General features: G+C 45.8%; 2 protein-coding genes across 4 annotated transcripts in view; both read right to left on the bottom strand.

Moving 5' to 3' along the window:
* Positions 1 to 4510, bottom strand: part of VPS13B (vacuolar protein sorting 13 homolog B) — a 391865-nt gene extending 387355 nt beyond the window's left edge. Inside the window, exon 1 of the mRNA XM_081951024.1 lies at positions 4489 to 4510. The gene's annotated coding sequence lies outside the window, so the exon portion shown is untranslated. The remainder of the gene's footprint in view (positions 1 to 4488) is intronic.
* A 3329-nt stretch (positions 4511 to 7839) lies between these two features.
* On the bottom strand, positions 7840 to 18947 carry OSR2 (odd-skipped related transciption factor 2). Of its 3 annotated transcripts, none has more exons than XM_081953103.1 (4): positions 18565 to 18947; positions 11350 to 12143; positions 9982 to 10081; positions 7840 to 8314 (listed from the first exon to the last, which is right to left on the bottom strand). In XM_081953103.1, the coding sequence occupies exons 2-4, from the start codon at positions 12063 to 12065 to the stop codon at positions 8240 to 8242; spliced, it is 891 nt and encodes a 296-aa protein (XP_081809229.1). In that variant the 5' UTR covers positions 12066 to 12143; positions 18565 to 18947; the 3' UTR covers positions 7840 to 8239. The 3 variants fall into 3 exon arrangements, with proteins under 3 accessions (XP_081809229.1, XP_081809227.1, XP_081809228.1); XM_081953101.1 differs by having other exon boundaries at positions 7840 to 8396; positions 18565 to 18940; XM_081953102.1 differs by lacking the exon at positions 18565 to 18947 and adding an exon at positions 12717 to 13073 and having other exon boundaries at positions 7840 to 8396.
* Positions 18948 to 20890: the final 1943 nt, after the last annotated feature.

The raw sequence follows: 20890 nt of genomic DNA, 5'->3' as shown, positions 1-20890 counted from the left end.
CATAAGACAGTTGAATTGCCTAGACCAGCCTTTCCTGACCTGTCCAACTTAGTTAGAACTTCAATCCTCATGATGTTGGGAGTGCCAGTTCTGGAATGCCACTTCAAAAAAAGGCTGTTTTGGGAAACAGCATACAACTCACTCTGGAGCAGAGGCTGGTTCAGGTCCCAAAAGTTGAATAATTCTCTGAGTGCTTGATCTACTGCTGGAATAGGCAAAGAAGCCCAGAGGGAACAGAAGTTTCCATCTGGTTGCAAGAAGCTATGAGTGCTTTTGCTGCCAGAATAAACCATCTACAGGCTGACCTTGATCCATTAACTAGACCAGTGTTTCTCAAATCTGGCAACTTTAAAATGTGGACTTCTGCTCCCAGAATTCCCCAGCCAGAGTTGAAGTCCATAAATCGTAAAGTTGCTGAGTTTGACAAACACTAGACACTGAAAACCACCATTCTAGCAAAAGCATGTCACTTCTATGGCCACCATCTGAGAAGGCATCTAAAGTGGCATCATGCTGAGTAAGCAACTGGACTTCTTACATAGCCTCCATTGTCCTCCAGTGTGTTGTATAACACATTTGGTCTGGGTACATGTGATGGAATCAAAGGGGAAAACAAGTACGACAGTAAGGAAGTTTGACTATACTGTGTTAGTCCAAAGCACTGATGCTAAATGTAAAAAAAATGAAATTTGGACTTTGGCAAAGAGGGAAATTTAGTGAACCAACTAAATACCAAAAAATTGCTCTGTGGTATAGATGTTTTTCAAACGAACCCTTCTATCTAGCTCTACTCGGTTTGGTTTGAATATTGTCCTTTATTTATTTATTTATTTAATGCAGGGGTGTCAAACCCATGGCCTGTGGGCCTTATGTTTCACGTGCTGACCACCCCACCCCAGTGGTGGGATTCAAATAAATTAACAACCAGTTCTCTGCCCGAATGATTTCTTCCAACAACCAGTTCACCAAACTGCTCAGAAGGCTAACAACCGGTTCTCCCAAAGTGGTGCGAATTGGTTGAATCCCACCACTACCCCACTCCCATTTAAGCGAAGGGGATGAAGTCACGCTATGTCACGTGACGACGAGGTGAGTTTGACATCTCTGATTTAATGTATGGCAAAAATGTTAAAAAGCACAACACAACTGCATTCTCAATGAGCAAATATGACACTAGTTACCCTATTTACAAATTCAAAGGTAGACTATTTATGTAGTTAATACACACGGGAGTTGCACAAATAAAATCTCTGGAGTTTCTGAATATTTTCTAAAGTACTGAACTTGTAATTAAAATTCTATTTCCAGATTTTCACACACACACACACTCACAAAATGTATGTGTGTATGCACCATAGAGTACATCACACAGATTCTAAACCAACAGGATGATACATATTGCATACATTTCATTTACAGACAAAATTAAGAATAAAGGTGGCATGGTGAAAAGCAGCAATAGTAAAAAAGGAGAAAGGCTGCAAAAATGAAAATCCATATATAAAACGTCTCAAAAATACAACTTTACATAACCAATAAATTTTTAATCAGGAATTCTTCCATTTTTAAAAACTAGATCTTATTTTTGTGATGGTTGTGACAGGAATGGAAGAAATAAACAGTATTTAATAGATTCTGGAACTGAGCACAGAAGTATTTTTCATACCAGAACTCAGTGATGGAATATAATACATAATACTTCACAAAAGGAGTCATATAAACATGCGTGACATGCAATTGCTATCAACACTGAGTAAACCCAGTTCATCTCAATGTTAAATACTAAAGGAAAATATTCTTTGATCAAATTAAATCCCATCCCAGGAAAACCATCCCAATATCTTTGACATCAGAAACATGCAATTCTACCTCCTTCCATATAGTAAAAAATATACACATTTTAATTAAAGAGCTGACAGCTACATGTCCTTTAATTGCACCCCAAATCCTCTACATGAAGAGACCTGTCTCCCTTGCCTAATGGCATTTTCACATTGATTACTGGTACTAATTGGCTTTTAATCAGCACTTGAATCTAATATACTTTGTCTTGTTGTTGTTGTTTAATCTTGGGAAAAGTGTGATTCAGCTGTCATGATTGCTAATCATTTTTTTCTCTTTCAAATTCAAAATACAGATCAATGAACATGTCTGTTTGTAGTTCTCTGAGTGAATCACTCCATGCCCCTGATGTTGGCATTCACATCTCACTGTGTTATGGCTTGTCTTTTTTAAGAAGATTGTTTCTTTTGCCTGTAGAAAAAGTTTGAATCTGAAAATGCCAGAGAAAGGGAGGGGGGGGAACTATTGAAATGTTTCACAAATTCTTCATCTCCAGATGTGGAAAGCATTTCCATATGCAGACTATAGCTCTCATCATCCCTGATCATTCACCCTATTGACTTCAGCTGATATAATTTGCAGTCACCTTTGAGCTGGATTGTCTCCCCATAGATGTCATAGTTTGTGATGTATGCATTAATTTTTTGATACTCAAGCAACATGTTTTCATGGTATGCAAGGCAGTGAATAACAAGAATAACACACACATATATATTGCATTTTTGCTGATAAATAAATGAAGGGAGACTAGTATAGATCTATTTCAAGCTATTTAGCTCTCATCAGCTAACCATACCTTTGCTGGGATTTGAACTAGGGCTGTTTTTACATATTAGGCAGTTATATTAACCTCTTAGCTCTCCTTCCTTATCAGCTGAGTCAGGGGAATGATTAAGTGTTTTTCTTTTGTCAAAACACCTGGTATGCCCAAATATGGGAGGGAAAAAGGCAAAAGGGAAGCAGTATGCTCCCTCCCATATTTGGGCATACCAGGTGCTTTGACAAAAAAAAACCCACTATCTATATCTATCTAGCTCTATCTCATTTCTATCTATCTCTTTCTCTATCTCTATCTATCTATATACATACACATACATACATACACACACGCAGAGTATATGTATATGTATATGTGTATGTATAATAAACTATCACACACACACCACACACACACATGCACACACACACATTAGTTGGGGATTTCTGTTTTGTAATGGCTGCTAAAAGGTGAAGCAACAATAGCAGCTGTTCTAATGGCCACAACGCAGTGTAAATTACACATTTAGAATTTTTTTAAAAGGGAAGAAGTCATATTTCATGAAGCAATATTCAGGACCTTTTCTTCAGAAACAGGACAAAAGTCATGCTTCATCTCTTCTTCTGACACTAATTGAGACCACACATTAACAAACCACAGTGGCTGAAACCACTCATATTATTAAGCAATAAATACAGCAGCTTGGCTCATATAACTCTTTCACGTCAAAAGAAAACACTGTTTTTGAAACTTAGATTATTGCCTCCCCCAATCAGAGAAGGTCATACATGTTGATACAAACCTTATTGACATCAAATGCATCATGACAGTGTTACACAAATGACACAAATGTCTCTTGGCCATGATGCTGGATGAGCCTCTCTTCCAATGATTGAGAGTGTGTGGATATGAATTGGAGCCTCCTTTTTAATTATTATTTTTACTGGGTGGTTAATCTTTCATTCTTTTTAATCCTATGTTAGCTGTCCAGAATTTTTAAGTTGGGCAAATAGACAAGTTGATAAAATGAATAAATGTGCAATTTGTGTGATGACATCATGATAGATATGACTTCCTTCCCCCCCATCCCGGTTCTCCCTTGAAAACCATGAGGATAACACAAAATTTGGACTTGCCCTCTGCCCTTGGGGGATCTGAAAGAATGCCCTACTTCCTACATCCTTCAGTGGCATGAGACTGTGATTAAAAAGTCATGGCAGCTGGATGGACAGACCATATTTTTGAATTACAAACTCTATGAAGAAATCTTTGGAAACAAACAGGCCACACTCTGTACTACATGACTCTGTTACTTCCAGCTGCCTGGATATTTTTAGCATGAGCTTTTGCATTGTCTTATGTTGGTTTCAAATTTTACATTGGTGTATTAGCACATGTTCTGCAAGCATAACTGTAATAAATGACCTAGCAAAGTGTCTGGAAAAATAGGTCTACTCCATTTGCACTTGTAACATAAATAGAAATCTTGAAAATCATTTTCAGCCATATTAATATAATCTGAATCAAGAAGGCCAAATGTATTTTCTTGCAATATTTAAAGATTGCAAAATGTGGATTATGTATATATGTTTATTTATGCATATATATATTGGACCAGTCTACCCAACACAATAAGTAACATTGTGAGTTCTTTTAATTTTACTTGTAATATGCCCTTTGCATGCAAACAAAACCATGGTTAAACAAACCTAGCTTAAATTGCATTTCATACGTTTTTTCAAAAAGCCAAAACCTGATCTCTTTTTCACTTACCATGTTAGCTAGGACAGCAAATTGTTTCTCAATTAACCTTGGTTAAGCAAACTACTTCTTAGCATAACATAAAAATATGTTAGGAGGAATATGTCACACTTGGACTTTTTTCTTACTTTATATCAAGTTAAGAAAAGGGAGAACGGAATTCCTTGGCTTTCTTCTTCTCTTCCCCAACATCACTGGGAATTGCCTGGAGGAAGCACACAAGGAAGATGCCCAGGAAGATCTGTTCTTGGCAAAAGAAGATGAGCAGGCTGGGAAAGGCCTCCTCAGTCTTGCCAGGATCACTTTGGGCAGCACTAAGAAGCGCATGGATTTAAAGGAGCTCTTGCTGTAAGTACTGTGCACCCAGAAGAGAGCTCTGGCTGATTCCAGCAGCTTGGTAAAGGTCACCCACGTCTGAGCAAAGCAGGACCATGAAAGCAGGCCTTCAAAGATTCTCATCCCTCCCATCCCATCACCCTAGCATTGAAAAGTCCACCATTTGAAAGTTGGTGGCTTGCCCAACATGCTTGTCCCATCTCAGAATTAAAAGCAGAGGTCTTCAAACTTAGCAATTTTAAGACTTGTGGACTTTAACTTCTAGAATTCACCAGCCGGCTGTTGGCTGGAGAATTCTGGAAGTTAAAGTCCACAAGTCTTAAAGTTGCCAAGTTTGGGGACCCCGATTAAAAGTAATTGTACCTTTGGTTTGCCATGCTGTACTTGCAGCCAATGTTTGGAGGGTCACAAAAAATTACCATTTGCAATACGGATGATAAGATGGCACATTCACCTACCACATTTCAGAGGCTTACTGACACATTTTGATTTATTGTGACTACCAAATTTGGGCTGGAAAGATCCGAAGAAGGAATGAATGGCACCAAGGCTTTGAGTTTCCCAAATATCCTTGCTCTCTTTTTAAAAGCTGTCCAATCTTTGCAGACTACCTCGGTTAACCCTAATCTAGTTTTAGGTGCTGGAGAAGGTGCTGGATTAGGTGCTGGAGAAGACTCCCTTGGACTGCAAGGCGATCAAACCGGTCAGTCCTAGAGGAGATCAACCCTGACTGCTCTTTAGAAGGCCAGATCCTGAAGACGAAACTCAACTTTGGCTACTTAATGAGAAGGAAGGACTCACTGGAGAAGAGCCTAATGCTGGGAAAGATTGAGGGCAAAAGAAGAAGGGGATGGCAGAGAATGAGGTGGCTAGATGGAGTCATCAAAGCAGTAGGCGTGAACTTAAATGGACTCCAGAGGATGGTAGAGGACAGGAAGGCCTGGAGGAACATTGTCCATGGGGACACGATGGGTTGGACATGACTTTGCAACTAACAAGTTATAACTCCAGCTTATGTGATGTTTAATATAGGGAAGCAGGTGAACTGTTGTGTTCTGGGATGTTTGGAACTACAATTGGCACCATCACAGGCTGTCCTGGCAGGGGCTTATGGGACCTGTAGTAGTCAGTAAGGCCAGGTTGCTCCTCCTGAGAAACTTCTACATGAAAACCCACGTAGCCATGCATGAATTGAGCCGCCATCGGTTATTTGGCTACTTCGTTTCCTTCGAAGAAGAAACCTGAGGTGTCACCATTTCAAAACTGGATCGCGACAATTATGAGCCCCGCCCACCCGGGATTTGGCGCGGAAAGTGTTGGGCTGCCTGCGCTTGTTCGCTGGGCTGTCTGTCGCCTCCGAGCGACCCCTCCTTCCCTTCCGCCCGGCCAAGCTCTCGCCCCCTCTTCCCCTCCGCGAGGCTCCCCAGCGAGAGGCGCCGCAAGGAGCTGCGGGCGTCCTGGGGAGGCTCCCTCAGGGCCAAGGCGAGCCTCACAGCCGTCGGAGAGAACATCTCCAGCACCGCGGGACTTTCCGCCCCTTCCTCCCGGGACTGCGGCCCGCACAGTTTTTAGTGTTCCTGGTGCTGCTTTGGGCGGCGCCGAGGCAGAAGCTGCCCCCAAACGCCCGAGATGAAGTGGCAATGGAGCTTGGGCGCTTCCGGGGCTCGCGGAGCCTTCGCGATTTGGATGAAGTCGCCCCAACGCGGCTCCCCTGGGAAGCCCTTCGTCCCAAGCGGCCACCGCCCCACCGGCAGCTTTATTGAAGCCGCTCTGTTTGCTTTCCAGAGCTTCCCGGCCGGGCTCGTCTTGGGCGGTGTAAAGTCCCTGTCTCTAAGCTGCAGCCGCCTGCGTTCAAAGTCTAAAAAGGAGGCAATCGCTCGGGAAGAGCTGGCCTGATTGCCAATAAGTAACTAATAAATCCTTTTAGGCTTTAGGGAGGATTTGAAGGCATTTCCCAGCCCTGCCTCCCGTTTGCCTTTCTTTCAATCATTATATGCCGGCTGAATCCTGGAGGGAAAGCAGAGACCCAGAGGTTGAGTTCATCCCAAACGCGAATGTTTCGACCATAGGGTGCAAGCCCCCGTGACTGTGCTTCGTAAGCAGCCAATGTAGTACGTTAGCCATGATTGATGGTTTAAGCCTACTGAAGGAAGTAATCCAGAGGAGCAGAAGACTATAACCTGAATGTGTTTACAGAGTACAACTGTATGAATTTGGTGTGATTTATTTCAGAGTAAATCCCACAGAATTATGAAGGTAGATTCCATAATGGATCCAGTGAAGAGGCAGGGTTGGATTACACAAAAATGAGCAGAGTCTACACGGGGATCCATCCCGTAGAGTTCCTTTTCTACTATAAGCATTCCTATCTAGTTATCTGCAAGTAAGTCCCATTCAACTCTATTACACATCAGTAAATGCAATACATTAAGTTCAGTCCAATATTAACAGGAGTTCTTCCACATAAGGCTTTGAGTGCATAAATTGCCTTTGTCATCAATTTTGGAGGATACCCAACCATTGTCATTACAATCCTTCTGTGTTCTTATCTAGCCCAAACATTAAAAAGAGCTTTTAAAATTAGCTATTTATCATGTCACAGGAACAGCCTGCTCCTCTCCCCTTCTCACCCCTGGCCAGTGAATGCTTCCCCATGAGGTTAGCCTTGTGTTCTCCCTGGCTTGGCTCAACTGCTTCTTAGGATGGCTCATGACTGCCCTTCCATTGCATCAGGGGAGACAACAAAAGACAGAATAGCTGCCAGATCTGTTTTGACTGGCATGGCATAGCCCTCCATCCAGAGGCACTCAAGATCAAGTTTTGATTCAATGTGCACAGATATCCTCTTCTCAAAACCAGGGGACTATGAGATCATGAAGCCAGTGAGGTGACTCCGGATCAGTCAGTTTCTCTCAGCTCTCTCTCAGGAAGGGGCTGTGGGAAACCACTTCAAAAAAAAAAAAACCCACCCTGCCATAAAAATTGCAGACTAGATCCCTCCCCCAATAAATACATGCACACACATCTCTCATAAAATGTCCCCTCCGCCCTCCAAAGAACAGTTTCAGCTCTTGTTACTTTATCAGAAAGGGAGAGAAGAAATAAATTATGTCACTTATTGAAACTCAAAATGAGAATTATATTTGGAGAGAAAGTGTTTATTTGGAAATACAATTTGAAAAAAAAGTATTTTCACTCCTAGGTTTTGCTGTTGGTACCAATGTGCATTTGGTAAGACAATAGAAAGCCAACATATTGCTGTGCAGAGCTCGAAAATGAGCTGCTCTGTTACTATATACAAGAAACCAGCTGGCCCTCTCGGTGGACGGAGAATGCTTGGAACAGGTATCAGCCCCGCCACCACAACAGAAAGAGGACCGGCTGGCACTGGGGGACATGGAATCAAGCCCCCCCTAGATGCACCTGTCCACATCACCCATGTGGACATAGAGATTACGCTACAGTTCAAGTCCTTGAGCCAGAATTAGCTCCCCCGAGGGAGGGGTTCTCGGCTGTTCTAGAAGTCTTGCCGCGGGGTGTGAGTTAGACTGTGCCTCCGCAGATCACAGTTGCGCCTGAACACTTTGCCGCACTGCTCACAGTTGTAGGGCTTGATGTCTGTATGGGTGAGAAGGTGAGTTTTCAGGTTACTTCTTTGATTAAAGGTTCTTCCACATGTGGGGCATTTGTGTGGAGATTCCTGTTCAGATTTGAAGCAAGCAAAGGATTAAACCCTTGACAAACTACTTGGATTATTGAGCTTTTCAAAGTTCACTCAGCATTTCCACCACCTCCACACCCCCACCCCCACCCCCAGGTCTCATTTTTGGCCTCATTACATTGCTGTAGGAGAAGAAGAACATGGCAAGGCAAAATAAATTTGCAATCTAAGCAGACAGAAACAGACAGAAAAACCAATGGAATTCTGTGCAAATGTAAATTGACAGTAATAGGCAACAATGAAGGCTTCAGACTAAAGTGCATAGGACTGCACTGTGCACGCATTTATGGTTTGGTTTTATGCACATTTACTTTAAAGCCTCTCCAATAGGATTCAGTAAGGATTGCTCCCAAATAAGTGCACATATATTTTCAGATTTAGAATCTGAGATTCATACCCTTCTGTGTTTACGGATGGACAATCCCAAATACATTTAAAGAAAATCTGCATACACTTCAATGACTAAGACTTCTGCAACCATCATTTATGTGCATCCAAACATGCACTTGTGATTTCACATTTTTATTTACCCGATTGATCAATTTTCTTTGAAACTGATATCAGAATCACAGCTTTACTTTCATATTAACAGCGGTTTTAGCTGCAAGCACAAGTATTTCCAGAAAATGCATCTGGAACCCAGAAGCAAGTCTACTGATTTACTCTTAGTCCCTTGTAAGTGTGTTTAAGATTATAGTCTTAATTGCACAGACATATCTTCCTGCCTGTCAAGGCCAGTCCTACTTGCTTTGCATTTCCTAGTTCCTGGAATTTAAAGGAAAAATTCTCCTGCTAATCCATTGGGGCTTCCAAAGGAGACTTGGTTCATCTCTCTAAGTGAGAAATCTTCCACAAAGCAAGTATTTTTAATCTGGGCTTTTCCATCAAAGAACGCATCTCATTTAACCATTGATAGGTTGCTTCCAAAAGGTCTGGCTAGTTAAAGAGTTTTTTTCAAGTGTTAGAACATGGAAATCTTGAATGAGTGAAGTCAACCTTAGCCAGGCTATCTTTCCTGAAATGTAAATCCTGCTTAATTCAATGGAATATACTCTTAAGTAAATGTACATAAACAACCAGTCTCTAGGAAATGTTACTAATTTAATTTTTTTGATTTATTTTACTGGTATCCCACTTTTCTCCTAGAATATGCGTGCTTTTTTTAGAAGAAACGTAGGGCAAATGCAGTGAATTGCAATTATTATACATCAAAATGATGCCATGTAGGCAGGGATGTCTTAACACGAATGCTATTACATATTTGCATCTGATGCAAGTAAGTGAGTCACAGCACTGGCATGTTGCTATCATTTTGCACATTTCATCATTTGCCCCCTTGTCCTCGCCATCTAAATGTCCAAAATGTTACAAACCTCACATATATTAAATATGGATTTGTTGTTCTCTACATATCAGCATTTGAGACAAATAGCACAAAAGATTTCAGATTAAGAAGCACATCTCTATTTCTTATTTTGCATCTAGAAAATAATTACTGTGTATAATTATTCACAATCAATTACAATCAAAATAGAATGTGTAAAATAATTGAGCTTGATCTTACCTGCATATGTAAAGTTTTATGAACAGCTAGGGTCCTGGATTGGCAAAATCCTTTCCCACACTCTTGGCACTTGAAGGGTTTTTCTTTGGAGTGGATATATCTGGAAATCAACCAAAGTGTTTGGCGTCAGTATCTCTATACACACAACAAATGCTGTAACAGCCCAACTTTTTAAAACCAAAATTATATGCTGCCTAGTTGCTCATCCCCAAAGTCCCTTTTAAGATGGTCATACACTATGAAATAATTATTCACAGTTCTTCATTGCCTTCTTAGGAATAAGCCTCTTTAAATAGGAAACGCATATTTCTGGGTAAATATGCATACATTTGAGTAAACATGTTTAGCAAGGGTGTAATCCCATGTAAATGTTCATGGGTCTAAGCCCAATTTACTACTTTGGCAGGTAATTCCAGGTGAAGTTAATCAAAATTACCCTTTGATTAATGTCAGCTTGAATGTTTGTGTTGAAGTTTATAAATCTGACAGGAGAATGTAGGGGTTTTGTTAAATAAAGAGACCAACATTCTTTGGCTTCTCAAAATGAGCCACAAAAGAGTCTCTTTGTAGAGATTTGTATATCCTTACAAACCCATAAATATTTTTGTACTCTTACTGCCAAGTCTTTAGTGATAGTTATATTATAGCCCAAAGGCAAAAAAGAAAGAAAGAAAGCAGAGGCAAGAAACATGATCAAGAACATCAGAGGACCTTCAAGTGAGAGAGAATTCTAAACTGAGATTCCGTTTCATTGAAGACAACAAGACTAAAGTCAATCATTTTTCCTCAAGGCGATAGGAATTCTGCTTCCCGCTCCAACCAGATCAAGTAGTTTAGCCCCACCGTCTTAAAAACCTCTTGGCTTTAAAATCAGCCATGTCCCTTCAGATCAAGGGTTGAAGGCAAATCAACAGAATGACTACATCCTTGGCTCCAACTTCATTTTCTTGGAAATAAATCCTACTGACCTGTTCAGAGGGATAACAAGAACACCTCTTGTTTAGATTGTGGATAGGATAGCCGTGTTCCTACATCATGCTAAATCATGATTTGTTTGAAGTAGGATTTACTGAACAGGTCATAAGCCATCGTGAAGCAATGGCTTCCTAGCAAACAATCAACATATATTAGCTTAGCGTTGTATTTGAATTCAGCTTCTGATTAGTTCAAGCCGCTATAAGCCTTGGTTTATTTGAACTATGGTTTTTGGAAGGAAACACTCGGCAACCTTCGAGGTATAAGCCAGGCTCTTCATAAACCGATTAAGCCCAGTTGAGTAAAACCTCCGTGCGGGCCTCCAGACCCGCCATCTGATTGAGGAGGCCTAGTTGGGTCTCCTTGGCTGGCCTAGCGAAGCCAGGGGCTGACCTGTGGTCGCGAAGGTGATCTTGCCTCCGGAAGGCCTTGTGGCAGATGTCGCAGGTGTAAGGCCGCTCGTCGGTGTGGGTCCTCTCGTGGATGAGCAGGTTGTAGGACTTGGTGAAGTGTCTCCCGCAGAACTTGCAGATGAACTCCTTCTTGGTCTTGGAGGGCAGCCGGCCCCGCGCGGGCTTCCGGCTCTCGGGGGAGAGCTTGCCCAGCGCCGCCGACAGAGGCCCGCCCAGCTTGGCCAGCTCGCCCTGAGCTTGCGCCGCCGCCACCGCGTGCGCCTTGGGCGGATCCTCCTGAGTGGCGGCCGCCGCCAGGTTGGCAAAGTCAAAGCGGGGCCGCTCCTTGCGCAGCGCCGGCAAGACGTGCGCGATGGCGGCGGCCTGCTTGGGGTGGAACAGGTGCGTGGCGAAAGGCAGGCCCGGGAAGGGGAAGCGCTCCACCAGGCCTTGCGCCGCCGCCATTTCGCTCAGCGCAGAGCAGCGGCTGATCTCGGCCGGGCCGTTGCCGCCGCCCGAGGCACTGGCAGCGGCGGCCGCGTAACAGCCCAGCGTCCAGTGGTTCATGTGCATGGTGTGGACGGCGCTCAGGCCGTAGAGGCCCTGCAGGTGGTCCACGGCGGCCGGGAACGTATTGACGGCTTGCAAGAAGGAATAGTTGGTCAGCTGCAGCGAAGGGTGCAGTGGGATCGGCGCCGGCAGGGCCTTGCTCCCCATCGTGCCGGCCCGGGCCTTGCCTTGCTTTGGTTGAACCCGGCGGTCGGAAAGCGCGCCTCCTTCTCCGGTGTTCGGATCCTAAGCAGAAACAGGAACACGAGAGGGAGGGAGTAGAAAAGATTGCGGGTTATTCGAGGAGAGGCACTAAGCGGCCCTTTCCTCCCCTGCTGTTTCTTTCGCCCCTAAACCGCCAGCCATGTGGCCCCTGTGCTTCCCACCCTCCCTCTCCCCCAGGGCCAGATGTTAATCCGTTTCATGCCCACCGCTGACGGGACGCGCTGCAACGAAGGGAGAAGTGGGGAGGGGGACCAAAAAAGGTAATTTTTCAAGGCAGCCGACTCAGAGGATTAGTGACCGCGGGTGACCAGGGATACGGCCTGGGTAGGACAGAAGCAGGGCTGGCAAGCCTTGGAGCAAACCCAGGGTGATTCCCGAACTGGCAACACAGACCTCGGCCTGCGAGGCGCGAAGACTGCGGGTGGGCAGGGCAATCCGGACATCCCAATTTATGGTGGCCAGTTCTTCCTGCCAACCTGCCAGCGCTGGTGGATGACTTCAGCTCCATCGCAGCCAAGGTCGGAGGGAAGCGCTTTGAAAAGAGGCCAGGTCCTGCGGAGCAGCGAGAAGGGATAATAATAATGCAAGCGATACCTTGGAGCTTATTGGGGCGTGAGTCAGGCCACCCGAACTGGCAGGAGAGCACCACCAACGCGGTGCAGAGTTACGCACTTGGCGAGGGGGATCAGTCAGAGGCCACTGAACCGAAGACGCCGCGCCACGCTTGGCCGAGGCGCTCAAGGTAAAGGGCCAAGCAAACGCCGGCGTGCCAGGAAGCGCAGGTGCCCTGACACCCAGCCGACCTAACGCCGATTTTTCTCGCCTCCTGTTAGGTTGATGGTTAACTGCTCCCTCCTGCCCTACCCAGAAGCGGGTGAAATGGAAATAAAATCACGACCTCCACGGACACTTGAGAGCGAGAAACTTTTTATTAGGATGAAGAGGAACCTGATTCGGGAAGCGAAGAGCAGCTGCGTTCTACCTCTCAGCAAACTGCGACCCCCCCTTTTTTTAAAGGGGATCTTCCCTTGGCGCCTGTTCTGTTCTGCAAGGCGGGCAGGGAAGGCTGGGATGGGCCCCAGTGAGCAGAGGGGCAAAGGGCTGCCCTCCGAACACGCTGATTGGCTTAGTCACAAGATTGTGTTGGCCACAGGGCTTATTCCGGAGCAGTTCTAGGTAGGCCAATCCCTGGAAACGCTAAAGTGCGCTGCGGCCTAGGAAAAAGTTATAAAGTACCCGCACGCACACGTGCACTCTTCCCGGTAAAGGGGAATGTGCGGTCTCTTCGCATGGCTTGTAAGCGCGGGTCATTAACCAGCGAGAAAGAGGAGAAGCCTCACTAAGCAGGGGGCAGCATTGCACGACCCGTAAAGTGGGAACCGGCGGTGCCGTGGATTCCAATTCAGATTTCCTGTTTTTATAAGCTTCCCGCTACGTGATCTGGGAAGAACGTTCAGAGAACCCTAAATGCAGCAAGTCGATACCTTAACTACGCGCCCAGCGCTGAACCCGTGGCAGTCGGTATAATTCCTTAGCCCAGAGAAAAATACACTGCGATCCTAGGAGATCTGTCGTAGGATTCCCTCCTCCCTACTTGAAATAAAACCCTCCTGTAACCCAATCGTAGATTCGTGTGAGTTCGGGGGGGGGGGGGTTGTTGCATGAATCAGTCTTTCGACCGAAGTGACTTGCGAATAGAAGTGCGCGGAGCCTGGAACCAAATCGTTTTGCTTCTTCAGGACAGATAATTTCACTTGCAAAGGGAGGAGGCGGAACAAGAAGGGAGTGGGAAAAAAGACCAGCCAGACCTCTCCTTTGGCGTAAGCTTGGAAAGGAGTCGGTCGGTTCCTCTGAGCCTGTTCTCTCTCTACCTTTTATGCTTGTCTCAGCTTCTAGGCCTTGGCACCCAGGGTCCCGATCCTGGCGCTGAACCCAAGGCTCTGCCTTGGAAAAAAAAAGTCCAGCCTAGATGCTAAGCCTGAAAAGGCACAGGGTCGCTATCCTGAAGTCCAGCCGCTGCCTCGTTCGGAAACGACGGACCTCAAGGCCTACTACAACACTTGCATCTGGAAAGCGCGGGGGGGGGGGAGGAGGAGGTGGGGAAACGTCAAGGCTCAGAATCTGAGTCGCCCCACTATAGGAAGCGAGAATTCTGGACGGTGTGTGGAGAGAGTTTTCCCAGGCACTGGCCTTTTCCGGGCTTCCAAAGTAGCCGGCTGAGGTTGGCCGTGGTTGAACGCTGTTGCAAAGGGGGGCACGGAGTGGGATCCGTGGCCGCTTCTGCTCTTCGCCCGCCCGCCTGCAGCGCGGTGCTTATTTTTCTTCCTTCAGCAGCAAGTCGTCGATCAAGATAAGCGACTGGGCGAAAAGCAAACGCCCGGCTCGCGCGCGCTTCTAAAGAAAACGGCCCGGAGTCCTCCCAGCTGGCTTTGGCCTGCTGCGTTTTTACGCTGGCCGAAGCGGCAGCCCCCGCGGATTTCGGGAACGGGCGATCTAGCTTGGGCCGATTCGGTGGTGGGTTTCGGACTGCGGGCAAGAAACAGGAGCGATGCGGGTGGGAGGAGGAGAAAGGGGGGGGATTGGTCTCAACAAACCCCAAAGGAGCAGGTGAGGCTCCTCTGCCTTTCTTCCCCCCCCCCCTCGCCGCCCGCTTTCCTCCTCTCTCATATTGTCGCCTTATGGCCATCGGCCTGCAGTAGGAATTCGGCTGTTCCCGGCTCCGCGTTCTTGCTACATTTGGAACCTGTTACCGGAGTTGTGGAAAGTGTGGGAAATGTGATATTGCTTAGGAAAAGAAAGAGGCACCAAAACCTAATCGGGAGTTGCAAGGCTCACACGAGTCCCTTCGGCTGGCTCCCTCTCCCTCCCCCTCTCTCTCTCGCATGCAGCGCAGAGTCCAAAATGCCTTCAGATGGGGGCCACTTTATATTCCGAACTAGAAATACTGCTGTATTTTAAAGAATCCAAGTTGGACGCTGTGCTTACTCATTTAGCCCCCCACCCCACCCCCAGCTTGCTCAAGTGTCAGCGGCGATCTTCGCCAGTGGTGGAGCTTTAAATGTGTCCCACGCCAAATTTAACTCCGGGGGGGGGGGGAGAGAAAGAGAATTGACTTGCTTAAACGTGGCTATCTATTTGTATTTTTTCCCTTTATTAAAAAAAAGGTATAATTTCATGTTGTGAATCGATAATTAATTTAGCCCAACCTTGACTTCCAAATATGCTGGACTACAAATCCCATCGCCTCAACGAGCGAAGAATGACGGGGCTTGTCACTCAGCGTGGGAAAAGACCTGTAACAGAGTCACTCAGCAGCAGCGGCTGCGTCGCCTCATTCTTGTGCTGGCTTTCCTGCGGCCTTTGGCCTTGGCAGAAGCCAAAGGGCAGCCGAAGCCCTCAGTCTGGGCCCTGGGTGACTTTTCTCCTTCCCTTCGTGCCCTTCTTTGAAGTGCGCCAATTCTCACCTCCCCCCTCCCGCATATAAACGAGCGAGCTCCAAACCTTCCTTTCTTGCGGCCTGGGATCCCAGCGTGCAGGGGAGGGAATTGATGGGAGGTGTGTGATGGAAGAAGCCCCCGTTTAGCTCAGCCCCTTTAACCGAAACTACAAGCTGCAGCTTCTCCCCTCCTTTCTCTCAGCTTCTATTTCCCCTCTGAAATTGGCAGGTTGAGGGCCCGCCGCCTCTTAGTAGCAGTAGCTAGTCTCTCTCTCGGACCTGTCCACAGCACGGACAACAGAACCTCCTCGGGTTGGGAGACAGGCCACGCTCGGGTGAGAAGTGGGGGGGGGGAGGAGAACCTCTCCAGGACGGTACTAAACCTGGATCACTTGACTTTTCAACAGAAGTTTCCATTCTACTGGAAAAGGTGTTAAATGATTTCCTCCTTCAAAGGACTCTCTCTAAGAAGGCGAGTCTGCGGATCTGGAGTGGAGTTTTTTATTTATATAAAACATTATGCAGCATTCCCTCATCTCCGCCTCCTCGGCTGTTCAAGAAGAGAAGTGAGAATGCTTTAGAAAGATTGGAAAGCTTCCCCCTCAAAAAAAAAAGCTTTTAAACGATTGTCCTTTATTAAATTAGTTACACTGTGAAGCATCGCAGCAATTAGGTCTATTTCCCCTAGAGATAAGACAGGTTTTCCTCCTCTCCCTTCCCGATAACATGTCCCTCGTGCCTATTTACCGAGTAGAAAGTTGCACTGCTTTCAATGGCGCTTGCTTCCAAATTAATGTTTTCCAAACTGGGAATAATTCTAATACTATCTGACATGTTCCATCTAAATGGCGTAAATAGCTTGGTTTATCTTAGAAATGTCTCCCACGTAGACACCATAACAAATAGACAAACACATTCATCAAAATATTAACTGAATTCATTCAACCAGATTTACTTATGGCCCGCAGGTGTATGCCTTCCTGTTGAATCCTATGCATGCTTTATCCTTTTAAATTCGTCTGAGTAAGCTAAGCTAGGATTATGCTCAGCAAACTTACATGAGATTGTGCTATTAGTAAAAGAAAACTCTATTAAAATCGGTGGAAATTGATTTCAAGGTAAACTCATTTAGGACTTGCAGGCAGGAAAAACTACAATTTATTTTAATAAATACTAAAGGTGAGTTTTTAAAATATGGATTATATTATTTTTCTATTAACATCAGGGTGCAATAAAAAGAATTTCAAATGTGTGAGAATACATTTGCTTAAAATACAAGCACATTTAAACAAATACTATGCATGCTTAAATTCAAAGGGAGCTTAACTTACTAGTACTTATTTACGAGTAGAAATGTCTACATTTCCCCACTATAATAGGCCAATTCTCACACATGTTTACTCAGAAGTAGGTCGCATTGATCTTAATAGTGCTTATTAAGTGAGCTTATTAAGTTTATTATCATTATTAAGCTTATTAAGTATTGCTTATTAAGTTTAATAGTGCTTAGTAAGTAAACTTGGTAAGATCCCTTGATACTTAACGAATAAAGCTTTAAGCAAAAGTAGTGAGGTTGTTTAGGATCACATTTTACAAATGTTCCTAAATCCAAATGTTTAGAGGTGTGCCTATTTGACACAAGGAGACACAGATTTCATCTTTCTTGGTTATTTCAGTAATACATCTTTTGCTTAAAATAGATTAAAATGGTTTTGAGGTTATTTCAGTTAAACGGTTTTTCAGTTGTCTCAGAAAATAAGCACAAGGTAACAAAAAGATCTTTGTTTCAAGATACAGCAACTATCTACATGTTGTACACTGATTAATGCAGATTTTCCATTGGATAAGGTTAATACTTCCATGAAATCAAGCTGGAGATAGCAATAAAACTCTTCTCACACAGCACACAGCACTACTCTCGTTCTCTTTCTTGGAAAGCCCTAAAGTACCGATTAAGCTATGAATGGGACTGTACGCGGCAGCCATTGAAACCAGAACCACGTAAAATAAATAGGTCCAGGTGCCAAGCTGACAAATCGGAAATCGCCTGCAGAGAACGGCCGGAAAACGGTACCTTTTGACTTGGAGACGACGCTGCTAGTCAGGCGCGAACCAAACGCGGGTGTGATTTGGAAGCCCTGTCACTTTCCTTCCCGATCGGAACCCCAAATTTAATTAAAACCGGCGTCTAGAGCACGATTTTTCTCCCCCGAAATGCCATCTCGCTGCGAAGGGCTTTTCTTTCTCAGCGCTTCCCAAGATCAGGGCTGGCGGATACTTTCGCAGTGGCCTCGACTTTGGTGTGAGAGTGAAACCACCAACTGTGCTCTAGAAAGGAGGGGGGAGGCAAGCAGGGCCTAAGAATAGAGTTTGATGCTCCCCAGCTATCAGGTATACAAACATTGGTGGGATGGAGGGGGCGGCAGGGGCGAAGAATCCATCCCTGGTTAAATCACCCGGCATTTATTTTAATAGGGTGAACTTGATTTCGGCTCCACAGGAGGGTCCCCGCGTGGGTCCTTCCGCTCGGGCAGGTCTAACCCAGGCGAGAAAAGCTCGTTTCCACAGGATCGCCTGTCTGCGTGCGGCGATGTGGCTAACGGGATCCTCCGGGAGCGCAAAACAGCGCCGGGTTCTTCGTGCGCCCAGGCCCGCCTTCCGCGACTAAGGCAAGCGGTCAAACCGAAAGTAAACGCGCGATCCCCTCGGAGTCCACTCGGGGCTGACGAAGCGCCTCCTTCCCCCCGAGCCCCGCTTCCCCCAAAGCAAAGCCACCCGAAGTCCAATCGGGACTGACTCTCGGGCAGGCGGCTGGCAGCTTTCCCAGGTTTCCCTCCGTGATCGGGACGCGTCTCTTTCCCTTCCTACTGGCGGGGGGCATTTGGGAAATCTTGGCTGCCCGGGGCGCGCTTGCCTAGATGCTGCCACCCTCCCCTGAAACCGGGAGGCTTCTCTCCAGCGCGGGTCTGGCGGGGGAGCGCGGACGCGCGAACGGGAGCCGCTTACCTGCCTTCTCCCCGGAGCCTCCTTCCGCCTGGCCTCTGGGGAGCCCCGCGTCAGCCCACCGGCACTTAACGCCCGAGCCGTCTCATTTAGATCCACGCGGAGAGGGAGGGAAACTCCAGCAGCTCTTTCATGTTCTCGTCTCGGGAGGGCTTCCCAAAGCCGGCGAAGGTGGCTTCGGGAGGCGGGGGGCGCCCGGCCGCTTCCTCCCGCCTTCAGAGTCTCCCTAGCGGCTGGTAGGGGGCAGGCAAAAGACCCCGCATAGGTTTTCTCTTTTTTTCTGCCCCGACCGCGCGTCTCTTCCAGCGCCTCGCTTTCGACTCCGGCGAAGTTTGATACAAGTCTGAAACTCCCCCTCTCGGGTCCATCACATTTCAGCAGTTCCAGCGGCGAGGAGTTCTGTCCCCGCCCGCGGTCCCACCCCGAGCCGCTCGCGAGTCGAATGTTCACGGCTTGAACGTTCTGACCACGCCCAGCGCCGAACGTTCAGCGGGCTGTAAACTTGGGAGACCGCCCCTCAAAATCCCGCCTCCACTTTCTTTTCTACCACTCTGTTTACTTGTGTTTGGATAGCAACTTGGCTTTAAAGGGACAGAGATCTTTTTTCCCCTCTCTCTCTGTCCCCCACCCCTTCTTACACATTACCTAAGGTGACTTTTTCTTAGAGAAAACAGGGTCAGGTCGTAAATCAAACCTTTCTTTCTTAGACTCCTGCGTCCCGATCTCTGTCAGCCGCAGGAACTTCGGTAGTTATATCAAAGCAACCCCAACCTCCCGACTTAACATATCCAGAAAAATCAGCGATAGACACATTAAATATTCTAATTGTGTTTGATGTTACTAAGCGGGCCGTATTTTCTAAGCCTTTATATTCTACTTGCCCCATATGTATAAAACAAAGCACTATTGAATCAATTGTTTTCCGAAGTTCTAATCCTTATTTTTTTATCCGTTTAACTAATATTCTTTATTGGACTGCAAAGTTTGGGAAATCTGATGTTTAAATAAGAATTTATGGTGTCATTTATTATTATGGTTGGTCATACTGACAGCTAGATATTTAGATTGATTTGGGATTTTTATCCACTTATCGAGTCCCTCCTAAGGACCTGGAATTATTATTATGGCTAGTCGCTCAGTCACCCTGCTGTTCAGTCTGGATTTGATATTTTTTTAATCCACCTGGCGATTATTATTATTATTATCATCATCCTCATACCTAGAGTAGATTTTCCTGCGGAATTTTCACGGTATATTTTCTTCTAGCTAAAACAAGTGGATCCAAAGATAGAATCAATAAGCCGAAGCAACTTTTCTACATCGCAGAAAGGGAGTGATGAAAACGAATTCAAAACTTCTCCGAACTCACACTACAAAATTCTGAAGCGCCTCTGCCGCTCTGCTTCAGAAATTCCCTTTAGACTTATCCTCAGCTGTAAGAACTAGGCAGAAATTCACAGACCTGAGATCTGTTTGCTAGTACTTTTTCTCCATTCCAACCCAAGACAGTATTTTGTTCTTGCCTTTTTTCCTCATCCCAAGTGACCAATCACAAGTTCTTTAACTTGAGCCCCGGGATAAATAGAAACAGATTACTGAAGTTCTGAAAGTGTGGTCGTGCATTGCATCTTAGGCGAATATTACTTAACTGCAGTATTCATTCATGGAACGGGGTAGCAAGAAAGGTTGATTATGCTCCCCAGGCGGAATTTTACAGGGCCGACAGGCTCCCTGAAACCTAACACGACCCACCGAGTGGAATGACGTTGAAAAGCAGGTTCCCCACCCTGGCGGGTCTCGGAACAAGACCTGCTCAGTGAGATTTTGAGAGGGAAGGAGAGAGATCAGGAGCAAAATGGGCCAGATGCGAAAGACTTTGGTTTCAAATAACGAGCGAACTACAATCAACCAAGAGTCCAGAAATTGGAAAACATTGAAAAAATTAAGTTACTGGATGGGGGCAATGAAAAAAAATCCGCTTTTCATTGCAAAAGACCCACACACACACACACACACTCAAAAACAATGGATATTCAATCATTCTCGCGTCCCTCCTCGCTCGGGAAGTATTATTTATACTTTTCCCTATATGGGAAAGAAAATCGGGATCGTCTTGAAAGGGAGAAAAACCATGTCCTCCAAACTAAAGGAGGTCCTTGCTGAAGCGGGGCTGAGAAAAGGCAATTCCAAGAACTTGGAAGTGTTGATTCAGAGGTAAACCAAGCCACCAGAACAGGTGAATGTGGTTCCCCTCTCAACCCAATACACACCTCTAGGATTCATGCTAGAATGGAAACTGAGCCTCCCCCTCGGATTCTAGGAACAGCTT

Source organism: Natrix helvetica (assembly GCF_964273705.1).
Source record: "Natrix helvetica genome assembly, chromosome: 4".
Classification (NCBI taxonomy): domain Eukaryota; kingdom Metazoa; phylum Chordata; class Lepidosauria; order Squamata; family Natricidae; genus Natrix; species Natrix helvetica.
Note: the sequence above shows the minus strand (reverse complement) of the source record. Positions and strands in the feature narration are given on the sequence as shown.

What these genes read in the sequence shown, in the direction of transcription:
- OSR2 (XM_081953101.1), bottom strand. Translation starts at nt 12,065, where the DNA reads ATGGGGAGCAAGGCCCTGCCGGCGCCGATCCCACTGCACCCTTCGCTG. An exon ending in GATCACCTTCGCGACCACAG is followed by an intron (nt 10,082 to 11,349) that starts GTCAGCCCCTGG and finishes GTTGATTTCCAG; the next exon opens with ATATATCCACTCCAAAGAAA. An exon ending in ATAAAACTTTACATATGCAG is followed by an intron (nt 8,397 to 9,981) that starts GTAAGATCAAGC and finishes AAATCTGAACAG; the next exon opens with GAATCTCCACACAAATGCCC.